The 19604-nt window shown below is 39.7% G+C and overlaps 1 protein-coding gene and 1 pseudogene across 1 annotated transcript in view; both read left to right on the top strand.

Annotated features, from left to right (window-relative positions):
* The window catches only part of DNAL1 (dynein, axonemal, light chain 1), a 47451-nt gene extending 31295 nt beyond the window's left edge, over positions 1-16156 (top strand). Inside the window, exons 6-8 of the mRNA XM_006865543.1 lie at positions 1381-1507; positions 8605-8745; positions 16033-16156. Coding sequence (XP_006865605.1) covers positions 1381-1507; positions 8605-8745; positions 16033-16073 — 309 coding nt within the window. The 3' untranslated portion in view covers positions 16074-16156. The remainder of the gene's footprint in view (positions 1-1380; positions 1508-8604; positions 8746-16032) is intronic.
* On the top strand, positions 2919-6567 carry LOC102830100 (annotated as a pseudogene).
* Positions 16157-19604: the final 3448 nt, after the last annotated feature.

Raw genomic sequence — 19604 nt, 5'->3', positions numbered from 1 at the left:
TTAGGCAAATCTGCTACACAAGATCTCTTTAAAATGTTGAAGAGCAAAGATGTCACTTGGAGGACTAAGGTGCACTTCACCCAAGCCATGGTATTTTCATTTGCCACATATACATGTGAAAGCTAGACAATGAATAAGGAAGACAGAAGAATCCATGGCAGCAACAATGGGCTCAAACATAACATTTGTGAAGATGGCGCAGGACTAGGCAGTGTTTCTGTCTTTCATGTTTAGGGTCACTGTGAGTCGGAACAGACTCGATGGCATGTAACAACAACCACAACGATGAGGTGGTAGTTCCTCCCCACTCATATTTGGAGTGTTCCCCAACCTGAGGGATCTTCAGCACTACGTCGGACAATGTTCTGCTGTTTAGAAGGTTTTCAGTGGCTAACTCTTCAGAAGAGTTAGTTTGGGAGCTCCACTCAAACCTGTCCACCATGGAGGACTTTGCTGGTATTTAAAATATCAGTGGCATTGCTTTCAGCATCACAGCAACCCACAAACCACCACAGCACAACAAACTGACAGACGAGTGGTAGACGACAAGTATTGTCAAACGTTAATGGTAACCCATTGGTAGTGAACATGCAGGTGTTGATTATAACATTCTTTAGATTTTTTTTAATGTTTGAAAATTTTTATAATTTCAGAGAAAAACCCCACAAACCCTGAATTTTAGGCCTCATTTTATTATTTAGTAGTAGTTTTGTGTTTGGTTTTTTTTAAAAGCCTTACTTTTTCTGTAATAGACATAAAAAGCCTACCTTACCTACCTTAGATGTTATAAGATTCAAATATTAGAATGTATGTTGTTAAGTGCCATTGAGTCAGTTCTGACCCATAGCAACCCTGTATAGGAAAGTAATTTGCGAACTATATTATTCAATTTAGTTGTTGTTGTCAAGTGCTGTTGAGTCGGTTCCAACTCATAGTGACCCTGTATAGGGTTTCCGAGAGGAGCAGCTGGTGAATTTGAACTGCCAACCTTGAGGTTCAAACAAACCTCGTGATACAGTGCTTATCCTATAGCACCATACCAGAACTCCCACACTATTTAATAAAAGTGGCAAAATAGTACTGTTATTTGTCCCTCTTGATGATTTCTGTATTCTTTGTTATGGTTTATGAGTGTCCGCTTAATCAAACCATCTTAGAAAATAAAAAGTTTAAGTCAGTCTGAACAGTAGAAGAGATTGTTCTACTTGTCTTATGTAATGAGAAAAAGCCCCACCCACCCCCACCAGCCTTCAGCTCTCCTGAAGGGTAGGCAGGTGTCTCTGTTTTCTAGAAAGGCTGTTGTCTATAGATTTATATAAAGAAGGAGACAAAGGAAAAGCTTCAAAGCAAGCATAGAAATCAGATTGCTTTCTCTTTCAGGAAGTAGTAGGGGACACATTAGAAGAACTGTGGATCTCCTACAATTTTATTGAGAAGTTGAAAGGGATCCACGTAATGAAGAAACTGAAGATTCTCTATATGTCTAACAACCTAGTGAAAGACTGGGGTAAGCTAACACTGGCTTTTTGCTCGCTTTCTACTTCCTGCTTACTGAATAGGCCCAATAAAGAAAAAGATGGAAAATGGGAACTATTTTTATGAGCACAGAGATCAATAGTTCTGAGTTACTACATTTCCACTAAATGCTTCATGTTGTTATTGTTAAGTGCCATCAAATAGGTTCCAATTCATAGCAACACTATATAGGGTTTCCAAGGAGTGGTTGGTGGGTTTGAACCACCAATCTTGCAGTTAGCAGTCCAATGTTTATCCTACAGTGCCATATGAGGACTCCAATTATTTGATGTTTATGTTAAACATTTACTTAGAATAAATATAATTATGACCTTGTTATTATTACATCCTACTGAGTTGCTTCCAACTCACAGCAACCCTGTATGGGGTTTCCAAGGAGCGGCTGGTGAGTTTGAACAGCTGACCTTGCATTTCAAACCAACTTGCAGGTCCAGTGCTTATCCTACAGCGCCAAACCAGCATTCCTCAATTCTAGCCTTGGACCTATTAAAAAGGGTGAAAAAATGTTAAATTATTGCCTAAAGATTATAAGAAACCAATTTTAATTTGATAATTCTTGTTATTGAACTTGAAAACTTACTTGATACTACTTTGTGCTTTTTTTTGTCCATATTTAAAACATTTTTGTTGTTCAGACTGTACACAGCGAAGCATGCCATGTCAGCAGTGTCGCCATGTCAAAGGTAGTGGCACTGATGACGATCTTTCAGTCATGCAGTCATTCTCCTGCTCCTTCTGTGAACTCTTCCTCCCCCATCACCGTAAACTCATGGCCTCAGAAGGTTCCTGTCTAATCTTTCAAGTTGCTGGTGTCGGTTTGATTCTGTATAGATCTTAGAAGAGAATAATGCTCAAGGCAGCCCTTCTTTGTTTCGCTTTTTAAATTGTACTTTATTCCTTCAGCATTTACTAAAGCCTTATATTATGTGCCATGAGCTGCGTCAGGCTCTTGAGATACGTTTAGTGAGTATGACGCTGTCACTGCCCTCAACTTCAGAGGATGTTCGCTTGACACAGCAGTAATTCTGAAATCGTGTGATAAGTTGTGCAATAGAGCTTTCAATGTGTTGCTTTAAGAATTCAAAGGGGGGTTGAAGTTGGGGAGAGAGAAGGCCTCTCGGGCCTCGCCATCGCCCACTGCCCCCCCCCTTCCATCCTGAGCCACAGCAGCAGTTCCTGAGCATCGCTCCAGAGCAGATCTGATAATGGGCTGCATTAAAAGCAAAGACAACCAGAGTCCAGCCATTAAATACAGCACTGAGAACACTACAGTGCCTGGCAGCACAAGTGCCAGCCACCTTGGAGCAGAATACACTTCAGTGGCACCATCGTCTTCAGCAAAGGGGGCATCTGTTCGTTCTAGCAGTCTTTCCATGACATATATGGGGGATCCTCTTTTGGAGGAACAGCTTCCTCATTCTCAGTGGTACCCTACTAGTTTCATAGGTGCTGTTACTGTATTTGTGGCCTTATATGATTATGAAGCTAGAACTACAGAAGACCTTTTCATTTAAGAAGGGGAAAAGATTTCAGATCATTAACAATATGGAAGGAGACTGATGGGAAGCCAGATCAACTGCTCCAGGAAAGAACGGTCATATCCCCAGCACTTATATACTCCTGCAGATTCTCTTCAGGCACAAGAGTGGTATTTTGGCAAAATAGGTAGAAAAGATGCTGAAAGATTACTTCTGAATCCTGGGAACCAAACGAGTGAAACTATTAAAGGTGCTTATCACCTCTGTGTTTGTAATTGGGATGAGGTTCTTTGTGTTGTTAAGTGCTGTTGAGTCGGTTCTGACCTATAGCGACCCTATATGGGGTTTTCTAGGAGCAGCTGGTAAGCTTGAACCGCCAACCTTGTGGTTCAAACCAAACTTGCAGTCCAGCATATTAACCCACAGTGCCATACGAGGACTCATGGGTGGGATGAAGTAAAGGATGACAATGTGAAACACTACAAAATGAGAAAACTTGACAATGGTGGATACTATACCACAACGGGAGCACAATTTGATACTCTGCAGAAACTGGGGAAACACTACCCAGGACACGCCAATGGTTTATGCCATAAGTTAGCAGCTGCGTGTCCAACTGTGAAACCTCACACTCAAGGTCTAGCAAAAGATGCTGGGAAAGCCCTTGAGAATCTTTGTAACTAGAAGTTAAATTAGGGCAAGGATGCTTTCTTTGGTGAAGTATGGATGGATACATGGAATGGAACCACAAAAGTAGCAATCAGAACACTTAAACCAGGTTTAGTGATGCCAGCAGCTTTTCTTCAAGAGGCTCAGATCATGAAAAAATTTAGACATGATAAATCTGTGCCACTATATGCTGCTGTTTCTGAAGAACCAGTTCACATTGTCACAGAATTTATGTCAAAAGGGACCTTATTAGATTTCCTTAAAGAGGGAGATGGGAAGTATTTGAAGCTCCCACAAGTAGTTGATGTGGCTGCTCAAATTGCTGATGTTGATTGTTGAAAGAATGAGTTATATTCATCGAGACTTCTGGGCTGCAAATATTCTTATAGGAGAAAAATCTTGTGCACAAAATAGCAGATTTTGGTTTAGCGAGGTTAATTGAAGACAATGAAAATATTACAGGACAAGGTACAAAATTTACAATCAAATGGACAGCTCTGGAGGCTGCACTGTATGACTGATTTACAATGAAGTCTGATGTGTGGTCATTTGGAATGCTACAGACAGAGCTAGTAACAGAGTGCAGCATGCCATATCCCTGTATGGTAAACTGAGAAGTGCTCAACAGGTGGAATGCGGATACAGGATGCCTTGACCAGAATTCCTACATGAATTGATGAATCTTTGTTGGAAGAAGGACCCTGACGAAAGAAGGACCAGCATTTGAATATATTCAGTCCTTCTGCTATAGAGCTGCAGTGCCAGCCAAAACAAAGTATATGTCTGCACAGATCTGCCCAAACAGAAAGAACTTGTGTAGACTGCCTCACATATGTACAGAAATCAGAAGAAGACAATTGGCTTTACTCTCTATGGGTTTTTTTATGGTAAAGTGGAATTCCAGACATGATTGCACAAACCTTTTTTTTTTAACCAAGTGTTAAAATGTAAAGGACAAGACTATTGTTCCTTTTCCAGATTCAGAATTGTTCAAGGAAATGGTCATTATAGACCGAGTAAAAAGTTATGCTGTTAAGAAATCCTAAAATTAAGAAATTTCATGGGAACAAGCAATTCCATTCCAGTTTTTAGAAATTTCTTACATTCATTGTTTTCAAGTTTTTTTCTAAGTTGAACAGTTAATATGCAGTTGTAATATATGCCTCCTTTCACATGCAAATGGGCCAAGATTTGACAGATGCAAAAAGGAATATAAACAGCATCTAAAACTTGACAGCACATAACAACAACAACAAAACTTGATTACCTTCAGATCTCAACAGTAGAATTTGAAAGTATAGTGCGCTCTGTTAGCACTCATGCTCATGGTACGGGAAAGTAGAATAGGAAAATTGTCACTTTGAACCATTTTCTTAATAGTTCAATTTAGAATAAAGAAGGTAACTAGAAAATGAATCAATCTTTTATTAGGTTGTATTAAGACAAATAAAAGCCATCATAGAATTGAAATTATGGTAACCAATCCAAGGAGTAAACTGAATCTTTAGATAGCATGAAGAAGAAGACAATAGTTAAACAGTACTTTAAAAAACAATTACACTTGATGAAGGGTGAGCTATTCCTGATCTAGACTTCTGGAGATGGTGTGACAAATACAAAGTAGCACTGGGCCAGCTGTTCCGCAGGAGAAAGATGAGGTGTTCTGTTCCCATAAAGATTAACAGCCTCGGAAACCCTGTACAGACAGGGTCGCTATGAGTCGGAACCAACTCCACCACTGGGCCAGGGACTTGAATGCACTTTTGCTGTTACTGGAATATAGTAGACTAATAGAGAAGAAAATGTATTTAAAAAAATAGAATATGTGAGTTTTTATAGGTAAAGCAATGGAATGGAATGTTTAATGTTGGTTGATGCCATAGAGTGAGAAAATGGCTTTGCTGGCACTCAGAGCTCCTCACTGTGTATTCAAAGACTTTAAGAATTACAGGGCATAACTGAACACCGAATTTTTCCTAACATACATATTGCGTGTTATGTCATCAAAAGAGTGATGTTTTCACACTTAAATACAGTTACACGAGCATTTTTAGAACTTCAGTTTTCATATTACTATTTGAATCTACATTCACTTTTTAAATATACTTAGTGGTGATCATTTTTTTCCCTTTTAGAATATAGTTGATTTGGGGAGGAAAACGTTATTCAAAACAATAACAGTGGTGAAAAGGGATCGTTTTAACCCATTTAAAGTGCAGAAGTGAAACAGAAAGACTGACTTTTATGACTAACTCAGAAATAAATTCCAAAATATGAATTTAAGTGGCTTAAGTAGCTATCAAAAGAAAAAAATCTGGTAAATAGAAGTGTGATGTTTACATTTTTAAATATTTTTATAGTGTCACTTTATTCATCTATTGGAGGGAATTTAGGTTGTTTCCACCGTTTGGTTATTGTGAACTAATGCTACAGTAAACATTAGTGTGCACATCTCTTTTTTCTCTGCATTCAAGTATTTGGGGAATATAGGAATGCCAGTAGGAGAAATAAAGTCTTAATACATTCTGCAGTATGGACGGAATTCAAAGACATTATGCTATGTGAAATAAGGCCCACATATAGTTTACTAGTGGCTACCAGGGGCAGGAAGGAGGGAGCAAACAGAGGTTAGTGGTAATAGAAAAATAGCATTGATTAATGGTAGAGTTGCATAGTCAATTACTGTTAATTGCTATCAATAAACTGTATACTTGTAAAAAGTTGAGTTGACGAAGATTACGTGATAAACATATTTACCAAAAAAAATCCAAAAAGAATAGCTGAGGCTGATTTTGTACAACTAATCAACTCATGGGATTTGGTTTACAGGTTTTGGGTCATGGGTTCCTGGAACATCCCAGTTAATGAGCCCAGTAGCCAGTAGCATATTTAGTGCTTTGTCTTGTATCTTAGTTTGTTGCATAGTGCCTGAGATCTGTAATACAGAGTTTGCAAATGGTCATCCAAGGCACAGTAATTATTCACCTTGAGCAATAGAGGAATAATGAGAGTCAGGAATAGGAAGAGGATGTAGAATTTGTGACTGATTGCCTCCATAAACAACTACTTTCTTTGCCATGATACTAGAAGAATTAGATGGTACCTGACTAACATTTATTGAGCATTTTCAGCAAAGATTCTATTAAAGAATCCTGATAAAAGAAGGAAAATATAAAACAGGATTTCACATTCTCATGGAATTATTTCTGGAGTCATGGAAGGTATATGAATTCCTGAAACTATTACCCTGGTACCAACCCAGCTTACCAATTCAGTGCGGTTGAGAACAAACACAGCCTAAGTGAAGATAGAAAGTTTTACTCTGATTGGCTAAGCAGGAAGGAAGTTGGGACTAAGTCACCAAGACAAGCTTTCCAATTACAGGGTGGGTAGCTGATTTATATACACAGATCAGAACTTAAATGAGGGAAATTATTCATCTGAGCCCTGGTGTGGTACTGTGGGTTAATGCACCGGACTGCGAGGTAGGTGGTTCAGGCTCATGAGCCGCTTCTTGGAAACCCTACACAGGGTCACGCTGAGTCTTTCAGAAAGGACTCAGCAGTACTTAACAATAACAATAGGTACTTGAGAAGAGATACTGTGGTCATGAATATGCATGGGGTGGGGTTCAACAGAACCAGCCATTCCATGGCTTGCTTTGAAATGTGATCTGAGTACATCAAGATGATATCAATCTGGGAATTTTTTTGTTCCTTAACTAAAATTTCTTCATTCTGGGGTCAATTATGGTTCACAGCTTTATTACATGTGTATAATGGGCCAGATCTGGTTAAAACCAGTACTTGTCTTTGTCTTCACTGGGCCCACTGCAGTGGGGTATTTTTGTTTTTTTTTTTTGAGAAAACAGGTTAAGAGGAAATAAAGAGCAGAGAAACAGACTAATCATAAACCCCAAGCAGAGCGCACTGTTTGAACATCCATGGTAATCAGCCCAAGGGGGTAAACCGAGCAGAGAATAAGTTATGGATTCTATAAGACTACAAGATTAAACAAGCCCATGGGGTTTCAGCCCTGAGGTCATCTTTAAACTTTAAATCAAAAATGTCCCCTGAGGTCATCGAAAAACAAAACACTAGTTTAGCTAGCTAGTAAAACAGGTCTACCTTGAGCATTGTTGTTGTTATGTGCCTTGGAGTTGGTTGCGACTCATAGGGACCCTGTACAGGGTTTCCGAGGCTGTAAATCTTTACGGGAGCAGAAAGCCTCATCTTTCTCCCGCGGAACAGCTGGTAGTTTCGAACTGCTGACCTTAAGGCTCGCAGCCCGATTTGTAACCACCATGCTACCAAACTCTTTTAAAAACTTTCTATATGGGACCAAAATGACAACAGCAATTTGAAAGAAGATAGAAACCTTAAGGGACAGTGAGTTAATGCTAATGAGGGAGGAACATCTCCGAAAATTGGGAGAGTGGATGCACATCTTGAAGAATGTAATCAATAACCCTAAATTGTACATGTAGAAACTGTTGAATTGGTATGTTTTCCTGTGTATAGTCTCAACAACCACACAGAAAGAAAACAAAAAGAATTCCAAGATGAACAAGGCAGTTTCCTTTCATCTACTCGGACACAGTGCAGCATAGAGACCTTTCACTGGAGGCAGATTTGTTGCACTTTTTGCTTCTGAACCTCATCTCTTCTCACTCCATTGTTACCATGGATAGCAGAAGAGTAGAAAAGATAGGTCTTCTTTCTCCCTTCATTTCCATAATGTCTTCAGAGAATAACTTACCTGGTATGACTGGCATAGCTTCTGTCAAAATCTCAAGTCTTAATATTGAGTTGTCGTGAATCACCACAAATTGAGAATTAGTGCTATTGTAATTCACCACTCCTCCAAATTTTAACAGTAAGATGTGCCCTTTTCAAACAGAATATATTCTTTGTCCTTGTAGCTGAATTTGTGAAGCTGGCAGAACTGCCATGTCTAGAGGACCTGGTGTTTGTAGGCAATCCCTTGGAAGAGAAACACTCTGCAGAGGGGAACTGGATCGACGAGGCAACCAAGAGAGTGCCCAGACTGAAAAAGCTAGATGGTGAGTGACCTGAGCACTGCTCAGAGCCAGCAGGGAAATATTCATATGAATAAGAATTGAATTTATGGTGGTGGTGGTGGTGTTAGGTGCCATCGAGTTGGTCCTGACTCACAACGACCCTATGCACAGCAGAATGAAACATTGCCTGATCCTGGACCAGCCTCACTACTGTTACCACGCTTGAGTCCATCAATGCTGCCAATTGGCCAGTCCATCTTGTTGGGGGTCTTCCTCTTTTTCTCTGACCCTCCACTTTACCAAACATGATATCCTCCTCCAATGACTGGTCCCTCCTGACAATATGTCCGAAGTATGAGAGTCAAAGTTTGGTCATCTTGGCCTCTAGGGAGCACTCTGGCTGTACTTCTTCCAAACGAATGTATGATGTGACATGATTAAAAGAAAATAAACTAAAGAAAATGATTGTTATTAAGTGCTGTCGAGTCAGTTCCGACCTATAGCGACCCTGAACAGGGTTTCCAAGGAGTGACTGGTGAGCTTGAACTGCCAACCTGTGGTTCACATCAATTTTGTAATCCACTGCATTAACCCACAGCGCCACACCAGGACTCTAAAGAAAATGATAGGTTGTCTCTAATCTCCAAGGCCATTTTTGCCAACTTTAAATGTAATGGTCTAGGTTTGGGTCAGGGTGAGAGAAAAACTCCTAGGATAAGTCAACTGGCATAAGACCATCTTTAGACCAAATGCTTATAAGATACCTAGGCTTATTCTGGTCACAAAAGTATTTTGCAAAATAACTATACATAAATGGTAGGCAGTTGCTTTTTCACAGGTGGGTGAAAATTGTAATGTTCATTCTTGCTTTCTCATACTGTCTTTCCTAAACTTAAGATTGGTTCAGTGCCAAAAGATATTACTGACTGGCTGGGTTAATGTCTTCATTAGTTTTGCTACTTTATAGCATTTGTGACCATGCGCTAGCTAATTAATCTCACAAAGCCTTGTTCTTATAATATAAAAACTGGAGGTGATAAAAGTACCATAGTTTAGTTAATCATTTTATTTTGCTTAACACAATGTAAGTATCTAACAAATATTATTATAATTCCTTTAGCAGATTTTCATATCAATCCACAAACTCAGATATATTAGAGTTATTTCATTATAAATCTATCTAATTTTGACTCTCCACCACTTATTTGTCAGTTTGTTGTATGTTGTTCGTGGTTTGTATGTTTCTGTGATGCTGGAATACCAGAAGGGTCACTCATGGGGGGGTAGGTTTCAGCTGAGCTTCCAGACGAAGACAGACTAGAAAGAAGGAGCGATGGACTACTTCCAAATGTTCAGTCACTGGAAACCTTATGAATAGCAGTGGAACACTGTCAGATAGCACCAGAATATCGTCAGATATAGTACCGGAAGATGAGATCCTCAGGTTGGAAAGCACTCAGAATACAACTTGAAAAGCTCTTCAAAATAAAGTTAATGTGGCTGGAGCAAAGCTTTTGGGGACCTTCATTTGCTGATGAGGCACAACTCAAAATGAAGAGAAACAGTTGTAAACATCTGAACATGGAAGGTATGAAATATGAATCTAGGAAAACTGGAAACGGGCAAAAATGAAATAGAATGCATTCTAGGCATAGTGATTTCCTAGGCATTAGTGAGCCAAAATGGACTGATATTGGCCATTTTGAATCAGACAGTCATATGGTGTACTCTGCCAGGAATGATAAATTGAAGAGGAATGGTATCACATTCATCAAAAAGAGCATTTCAAGCTTTATTTTGAAGTACAATACTCTCTGTGATAGGATAATATCCATATGCCTACAAGGAAGACCAAAGTTCAGTGGGTCCATACAATAAGCACTGGACTGCGAACCACAAGGTCTGTGTTTGAAGCCCACCAGCTGCTCCGTGAGAGAAAGATGAGACTTTCTGGTCCCGCAAAGTTTAAAGCCTCAGAAACCCTTTACAGGGTCACTGTGATGCAGAACCAACTCTCAAAGGCATGTAACAACAACAACAACAACAACAGGGAAGACCACTTAATACCACTATTACTCAAATTTACCCACAGTGCTGTGGGCTAATGCGCCAGACTGCAAAGCAGTTTGAACTGCTCGTTCAAATGGCTGCTCCTCGAAAACTCTATACAGGGTCTCTATGGGTCAGAATCGACTCAACGGCACTTAACAACAACAACAACAACCACTAAAGCCAATGATGATAAAATCGAAAATTTCTACCAGCTTATTCAGTCTGAAGTTGATCAAGTATGCACTCAAGATGCATTGATAATTGGAATGCAAAAGTTGGAAACAAAGAGGAAGGATCCGTATCTGGATAATGTGGATTTGGTGATAGAAGCTGGAGGTTGAAGGATAGAATTTTGCAAGACCAACGACTTATTCATTGCAAATACCAATTTTCAGCAACACAACCAGCAACTATAGACCTGGACCTCACCAGATCCAGATCGATGCCATCTGTGGGAAGAGATGAATGGAGACGTTCCATACCATCAGCCAAAACAAGGCCAGGGGCTGACTGTGGAACAGACCATCAATTGCTCACATGCAAATTCAGGATGAAGCTGAAGAAAATGAAAACAAGTCCATGAGAGCCAAAGTATGGCTTAAATAAACCCCACCTGAATTTAGAGATCATATCAAGAACAGATTTGATGCATTAGACACCAGTGACTGAAGACCAGAAGACCTAAGAGAGAAATTCAAGAACATCATATATGAAGAAAGCAAAAGATCATAGAAAAGAAAAGAAAAAAAAATGTCAGAAGACTCTGAAACTTATTCTTGAATGTAGAGAAGCTGAAATGAATGGAAGAAATGATGAAACAAAAGAGTTGAACTGAAAACTTAAAGGGCAGCTCTAAAAGACAAAGTCAAGTATTACAAGATGTCCTAAGAGCTGGAGTTACAAACCAAAAGAGAGGAACATGCTCAGCATTTCTCAAGCTGAAAGAACTGAAGAAAAAATTCAAACCTCGATTTGCAGTATTTAAAGATTCTAGTGGTTACGAGTTGGGCTGCTAATCTCATGGCTAATCTTGAAGCTACCAGTGGTTCCACGAGAGAAAGATTTGGTTTTATGCTCCCGTAAAGATTCACAGCCTTGGAAACCCTATACAGGGTCACTATGAGTTGGAACTGACTCCACAGCACACCAACCACCACCACCACCATGGGAATATTGAATGATACAGAAAGCATCAAAAGACAAATAAACAAAGTCGCTGTATCAAAAAGAATTGGTCCATGTCCAACCATTTCAAGAGGTAGCATATGATCAAAAACCAATGGTACTGAAGGCTTTGACAAAAAAAAAAACCCAACAACAACAGGCTCCAGGAATTGACAGAACACAACTTGATACTGTTCAACAAACTGATGCAGTACTGGAGGCGCTCATTTGTCTATGCCAAGAAATTTGAAAGACAGCTACCTGGCCAACCAATTGGAAGAAACCCATATCTGTGCCCATTCCAAATAAAGGTGACTCACAGAAGGCAGAAATCATCGACAAATGTCATTATTATCACATTCAAGTAAAATTTTTCTGAAGATAATTAAAAAATGGTTGCAGCAATACATCAATAGAGATCTGCCAGAAATTCAAGCTAGACTCAGAAAAACACATGGAACCAGAGATACCATTGCTTATGTCAGGTGGATCTTGGCTGAGAACAGAGAAAACCAGAAATACGTGCTTTATTGTCTATGTAAAGGTATTCAAGACCTTCATTACGCTCATGAGGAACTTGTACATAGACCAAGAGGTAGTCATTTGAACTAAACAAAGAGATTATGAATGGTTTCAAATAAGGAAAGGTGTGAGTCAGGGTTGTATCTTTTCACCATACTTATCCAATCCTTATGCTGAGCAGATAATCCCAGAATCTAGATTATGTGAAGAAGAACATGGCATCAGGATTGAAGGAAGACTCATTAACAACCTTGCGCATGTCACAACCTTGCTTGTTGGAAGTAAAAAGGACGTGAAATGTTTACTGATGAAGATCAGTATGGATTGTACCTCAGTATAAAGAAGATGAAAATCCTCACAACTGGATCAGTAAACAACATCATGATAAGTGGAGAAAAGATTGAAGTTGTCAAAGACTTCATTTTGCTTGGATCCACAATCAACTCTCATGGAAGCAGCTGTTAAGAAATCAAAGGATGGATTGCATTAGACAAATCTGCTGCAAAAGACCTTTTTAAAGTGTTAAAAACCAAAGATAAGGACTAAGATTGAGGACTAAGGTAAGGTGTGCCTTACCCAAGCTATGGTATTTCAGGTTGGACAATGAATAAGGAAGACTGGAGAAGATTCAGTGTATTTGAATTATGGTGTTGGTGAAGAATATTGAAAATACCATGGTCTACCAGAAGAGCAATGTTGGTTGTTGAAATTCACCAGCCGCACCTTGGAAACCCTATAAAGAGTCACTATGAGTCAGAACCAATTCCACAGCACTTAACAACCAGAAGAGCAAACAAATCTGTCTTAGAAGAAGTACAGCCGGCAAGCTTTTTGGAAGCAAAGTTGCCAAGACTTCATCTCTTGTTCCTTGGACATCTTATCAGGAGGGACCAGTCCCTAGGAAGGACAGCATGCTTGGTAAAGTGTAGGGTCAGCAAAAAAAAAAAAAGGAAGACCCCTAATGAGAAGAATTGACACAGTGGCAGTAGCACTAGGTTCAAACATAACAGTAATTGTGGGGATGGCACAGGTCTGGACAGTGTTTTGTTCCGTGGTCCGTGGAGTCACTGAGTCTGAACCAGCTGGACAACACGTAGCAGTAACAGTCTGGCTCTAAATATCTTTTCCTCCTCCCATATCCAATTCAGCTGAACTGTTAGTACGTTTATCTGTTACTCTCAAGGTCTCCCTAGCATTGTGCCACCATTCTAGTATCAAGCCATGAGAAAAGCTTCCAAAGTTACCACTGAGATACATATTGCCTGCATTCCCAAGATCCCTTTATGACTAATGCTGTTATGTGCTGTGGAGTCAGTTCTGACTCATAGTGACCCTGTACCAGGTTCCCGAGGCTATAAATGTTTACAGGAGCAGAAAGCCTCATCTTTCTCCTGTGGAACAGCTATTCCCTGTTATTTCCAGGCTACTCTTAGGCATTGAAAATGCATTTTTGAGAATTGGATTCTTGATGCCTGTAGGATTCTCTCTCCAGATAAAACACACTTGCTTCCTCCAGTTGTGCTATGAGGAAACAGGTCCCGAATTTACACTGTTCTAAGATCCACAGACTTCTCACTCTTCTGCCCTCTCTAGTATAAGGAGAAATTCCCCCTTTCTTAGCCTGGGTTCTCTAGAAAATCAAAACCCGTGAAGCCTGTTTATGTTTAGGATTTTTAAAAACAAAGAGAGTTAATTAAGGACTGTTTCTGCTTTCCACACTGCCCTTGAGGCAGTGATGCCCAGAGCATATAGTAGCCTACCTGATTGAACCAGTGGAAAGAAAAAAATATCTAGAGGGGAAAAAGTAAATAATATCATCATCATCATTATGGTGGTGGAGATGTGCATGGAGTTGGTTCTGACCCATAGCGACCCTGTATAGGGTTTCCGAGACTATAAATCTATACGGGAGCAGAAAGCCTCATCTTTCTCCTGCGAAATGGCTGGTAGTTTCGAACTGCTGATCTTGAGGTTAGCAACCCAACTTGTAACCACTACACTACCAGAGCTCCTTTTGATTATGTACCAAATGCATATTTTCCCTTTTGTAATGCTGCCCTTCACCCAGCTGGAAGAAACCTTTAATGGTGTAAGCTGGACCCTCAGAATAGAGAGTTGTTTTCCATTCCCTATAGTGGATTTTCCACAGTTCCCTAAGGGAAACTGGAATTGATTCCCTTAACAATTTAAGGCCTTATCCATATTAGAGCATATTTACAGTGTAAAGCCGGACCCATATTCCATATTTACATTCAAAACAAAAGACTTACTCTGGCCTTGGTCGCCATGGTAACACAAGTGGGGCTGGTGTCCCAGCCTTGAGTCTCCTGAGCCCTGGGCTGGGGCGTAGGTGACTTTGTTGGGTGCTGTGGGTGAGGCTGAGCTGTTGCAGGATGCGGTAGCCGCAGTGGCGGCAGAAGATGGGCAGCTAGGTGGTGGGCACGGGCGGGAGCCTGCTCTGCTCCCTGCGTGTCCAGCGGGTAGCTGAGCAGCCTGTTCTGGGCTACAATGTGTGTGGGCTGCAGGAGACCCTGGACCATACCGCTCACTGCCAGCTATTTTGCTTTTGATAGCCGCCTTTGAGAAACTCGTTCATCTGCAGCCTGAGGTCATCGAGAACTGTGTGGCTGCTGCTGAATCCGGCTAAAGACAGTCCTCTTGAAGGAGCCTTTCGTGTTCGTCCACTCCATCATTCATCGGAATAAATATACACATCCGAAGCACATCCAGAAGCTGCCGTAGAAGCAGCTGGTATCCCCAGTGAAGTGGGAGCAGACTATGCACGTCGCACATGTTGTACTAGAGGAGGAAGGGGACTGAGCTCCCCAGAACCTTTGAAGTTGGCCCAGAGAAGCAGCTGGGAGAGTTGTTCTGAAAAGCTGGAAGTCCAACAGTCACACAGAGGTGCTGGAGACCTTGAAGGACCCAGCACTCGCGGCAGACATCTTGACTTGGGGAGCTGGTTGGTCCTCCACCTGCACCTCCCTCTTAACAAGACATGATCGATCAACCATCTACAAGGTGTTCTCAGTCAACACTTAAACACTAAAAGCAGAAAAAAACATAAAAAATTGTGGCTAGATGTTAAAATGCTAGAGGTCAGGAGTGAGTGTTCCTTGGCCCAGTTAGGATCTGTGGCTGTGTTTTGTTTTCTCGACAGTCATTTAAAAAAAAAAAAAAATTGTTCTCTGTGTTTTGAATAATTGGGAGTTCACATGAAAATTCAATTTCTAGAAATTAGGATTTTATGTTTTGTGGAACATGAAGAATATTTCTTTGTATTTAACATGCAAAGAAAGTTTTCTGATGTGTCCAGGGCTTCCTTTATTTTTCTGCCTGACCCCTTAGGCATTTGTATGTGCAAGCCTGCATTTGGGGAACTGAATAGTTTTAAGTATTTATGTTAATCCATTTGAGAAATCTCTTGAGAGGTATTTTGTAGAATTTGAAATTAGAATATTTTATGTAGTTACTTTTATTATCACACACTTCACAGCATCTCAGAACTCTTGAGTAAACAAGAAACTCTTTTCATTTGGGATTTTATCTATCTGTTGAGAATGACCACAATAATTTTGTGTTTCATTTTAGGTACCCCTGTAATTAAAGAGGAGGAGGAAGAAGAAAACTAACACCACATGTTCTGCTTTGTTAATTTATTTAAATATCATAAGAACAACAGATAAGTTTTGTAACCTTGTCTATTTTAAAGATTGTTTGTGTCTCCCTCAAAGTGATAACACCAACTTTATGTAACTTTTCAACTTCTGACTTCATTCCCACTTATGTACTGTGGCCCTGTCTCTTGAAACCTTGTAGACCAGTCATTTTAACAACAAAGGAATTGTGGGTTTTTATTCAGTTTTTAGACCAGGCATTTAAAGCTGTATACTTAACTTTTGCCTCTGTAAACCATCTTTCTGGAAAGTTCATCTCCTTACTTTAAGACTCAGAAGCACAAACGTGTCATGCCTTTGGTTCAGAAGGCAGCAACGTGATAAGAAGAGCTCCTCTTATAAATATAGCAGTAGTCCTTGACCCCAGAATCCCAAATCCAATTAGATAAGTTATGGTGCAAAAAGGAAAAATTATATCTGGGAGGCTTTATAGTCCTTGTTATAATTACTTTTTCCTTCTTCAAAGAGTGTGCATTATCAACTGGAATTTAGGTTGTGTTTATATGTGTGGCTACTCAAATCACTGGGCGCAGTCAGTCCATTTTGTGATCCTGATCAGCGCTTAAAATGACTGTCGTGACCGTTTCTTTTACCGATAATGTGGTCAGCTTACTCATGTGACCCTAGCCTTGGGCACATATAGTTTCTTATGTTGAAGGAATAGCTGTATTTTAATTCCTGCCTTAAATGTTGCCCAGAAACACATGTCAAAAATTTCCCTAATGACTTTGGTGATCCTCCTTGTTGAGGGAAGTGATTATTCTGGTTTTAAGGGTAAAATAATGAAAGGTTGGGATCGGTGCCTTTCAATAAATAAAATGTAGTATTTCAAGATCTATTTTTTGAGAAGCTCTAAATTAAGCAGGTCTTTCATTGTGTAGGTGATTGTAGGGAGGAGAGAAGAGATTCATAATGGGATTCTAGGCACTTGGCAATAGTTTTGAGGATTGCATCCTATGTGAAGCATTATAGAGGTAGTCAACTTAAAAATTGCAAAGCAATAGTCAGAGGTAAAACATAGAATTTATCAGGTAAGGAAAAAGTTCTCTGGTATTTCTCTTTCTGGACAATGCTAGACATTAATTGTAGCCAGCAACCAGATGAAGGTCCATAGTAGGCCATGACAGGAAGAAAAGCCCTCTGCCAAATTGTGCCTGAAGTCCCTCAGCCAGAGATTATTGATTCTTATTTCCCCATCTACAAAGTTAAAAAGGGGAGAATCATTTAAAAAGAGTGTTTGCGTAAGTAGTTGGGTTTTAGAAGTTTTCAGCTATCATTTAAGTAGGAATTCCTTGATTTCTCTAAGAGCCATTCGGATCTAAAGGGACCACTGCTTTGACAATCAGCTCTAAATACAAATAAGAGGAAGACTTGGTCCAACATCTTTTTCGTTTTCTTTTAGCTCTTCCTTACAGTCTAATAGGGAAGTTAATCTTTCCTCTGACTGGCGTATACATTCAAAGCTTTGGGGTGTTTCTTTTGTGAACCAAAAGTTAATGAGCCTTCATTCTCCTTGGATGTTGAAGGCTCATAGGCTAAGAGGAAAGACGATCTTTACTTGTAGTTTGCACTTAATCCAGTAGGCAAGCTCGAAGCCATATTGCTATGTATGTGGTGTTTTCTAAAAGTTATTCTGGAAATCACCATGATTGGAAACAGATGATTTCATAGTGAATTTATTTTTGACAGGCTTACAAGTTTTGGTCTTTGTTTTTCTGAGTTAGGTAGTATAGGAACTAATTTTCTCTTTTCACCTTGTTTCTAAATGTCTTGTAATCACTTGTAATTCTCCGAACTATAAGGTGCTTTTCTGTGCCCACTATACATAAAAAATCCATATTCAGTTCCACTCAACAAATATTTCAAGGCCTTCTGTGCATCTTTTCGTGGAATTAAGGCCAGAATCCATGCCATTAGAAAATGGAAGAAGGTTCAGACTATTCTCTCAGATGATCACTTTTATCATCCTTTTCTGGAGTCCTGGTGTGGCACTGTGGGTTAATGTGCTGGTCGAGTTGAACTGCAAGGTTGGAGGTTCCAGCTCACCAGTCACTCCTTGGAAACCCTGTTCAGGGTCAATGATGAGTCAGAACTGACTCGATGGCACTTACCACCACTATCATCCTTTACTATGGTTAATTTAGCTGATATTAAATGCTTTTGCTCATGACTCTTGGATTCCATATTTGACCCATTAGGATTCTCTCTGTGCTTCTGGTTTAAAACATTCTGCTATTTCAGTAGATCATTTAAATATCTTACCTCTACTAACTCATGATAGAACTCTGGAATCATTTCAACATTTCAATTTGTCACAGGAAATTTAATTTTAGTGTACTAAGGAAATTAACTCCCTGAATCATCTATGGGCCATATTATCTGGTCAGGTCTTGAAAGGTTTGTGTTCTTTATTAATAAGAGTTTATTACTTTAAATCAGAGTTTCCCAACCTTGGTACTATTGACATTTTGGGTTGTGTTGTGGGTGGTTGTCCTTGTGTTTTGTAGGATTTATAGTAGCAACCCTGGCCTCTACCCACTAGATGTCAGTAGCACCCACTTTCCAACAGTGACATCCAAGTGTCTTCAGACATTCATGGGGTATGGGAGTAAGGTGGGCAAATTCACCCTTGGTGGAGAAGCGGTGCTTTAGACCTCACCCCAAGACTGCTTTTGTCCAGAGTCCATTTTCACTCAGGAGGCAGTCGCCAAAGTGGGTGTTTTACTCACGAATCAGTTACTGATGATGGAGCCAGGGAAAAGGGCCCGTGGTAGTATTGCTCTTTTCCATAGTCTTCACAGATCATTGGAAACTCAGGGTTGGAAGGTTCAACTTTTCATTTCTTAGCATTCTTGCTTACCTTAGGACAGTGATCATTAACCTACCTCTTTCATATCAACAAAATCCAACTTATAGATTTGCTTTGTTTCTAAAGTTTTAACATTTTGAGTGTGCTTTGGAAAATGGGTCATCAATTCTTCAAATGTTATTCATTGTTTAATAATGCACAGAATTCTGTAGACTTTAGCAATCATTACCTATTTGTATAAAATTTGGTAGTCTTGTATGAAAACTAACTGGTGTAGATATCGATTTGGGGTCTGATCACAATATCTGGTCATTGACTTAATATGGTTACTAAATCTGATCCACAGTAGAGGTGTTATATAACAAATAGGGCTTCTGTGTGCAGACAGATTTTGACTTGAATAGGTGCTTATTCTAATTTCTTTTACCTGTGGTCTGAAGCAAAACAAGAAAGGAATCTTGACTGTTGATTTAGTCTCAGATGGGAGCTGTCTAAATAGAATTGAGGGTAGTGATCTTTGTAACCCAGAATTTTCCACCTGGGTTGTTTTTAGGACTGTATGGGAAAGTGCAGGGCCTACATAGTTTGAATTTAATCACTCACCTAAAACACTGGGTGGTATCAAATCATTGATCTTTGGAGTGTCTCTGACTGCAGTTCAGTAAGGCATAAGTATT

This window comes from Chrysochloris asiatica, unplaced genomic scaffold (assembly GCF_000296735.1).
Source record: "Chrysochloris asiatica unplaced genomic scaffold, ChrAsi1.0 scaffold00079, whole genome shotgun sequence".
NCBI lineage: Eukaryota > Metazoa > Chordata > Mammalia > Afrosoricida > Chrysochloridae > Chrysochloris > Chrysochloris asiatica.
Note: the sequence above shows the minus strand (reverse complement) of the source record. Positions and strands in the feature narration are given on the sequence as shown.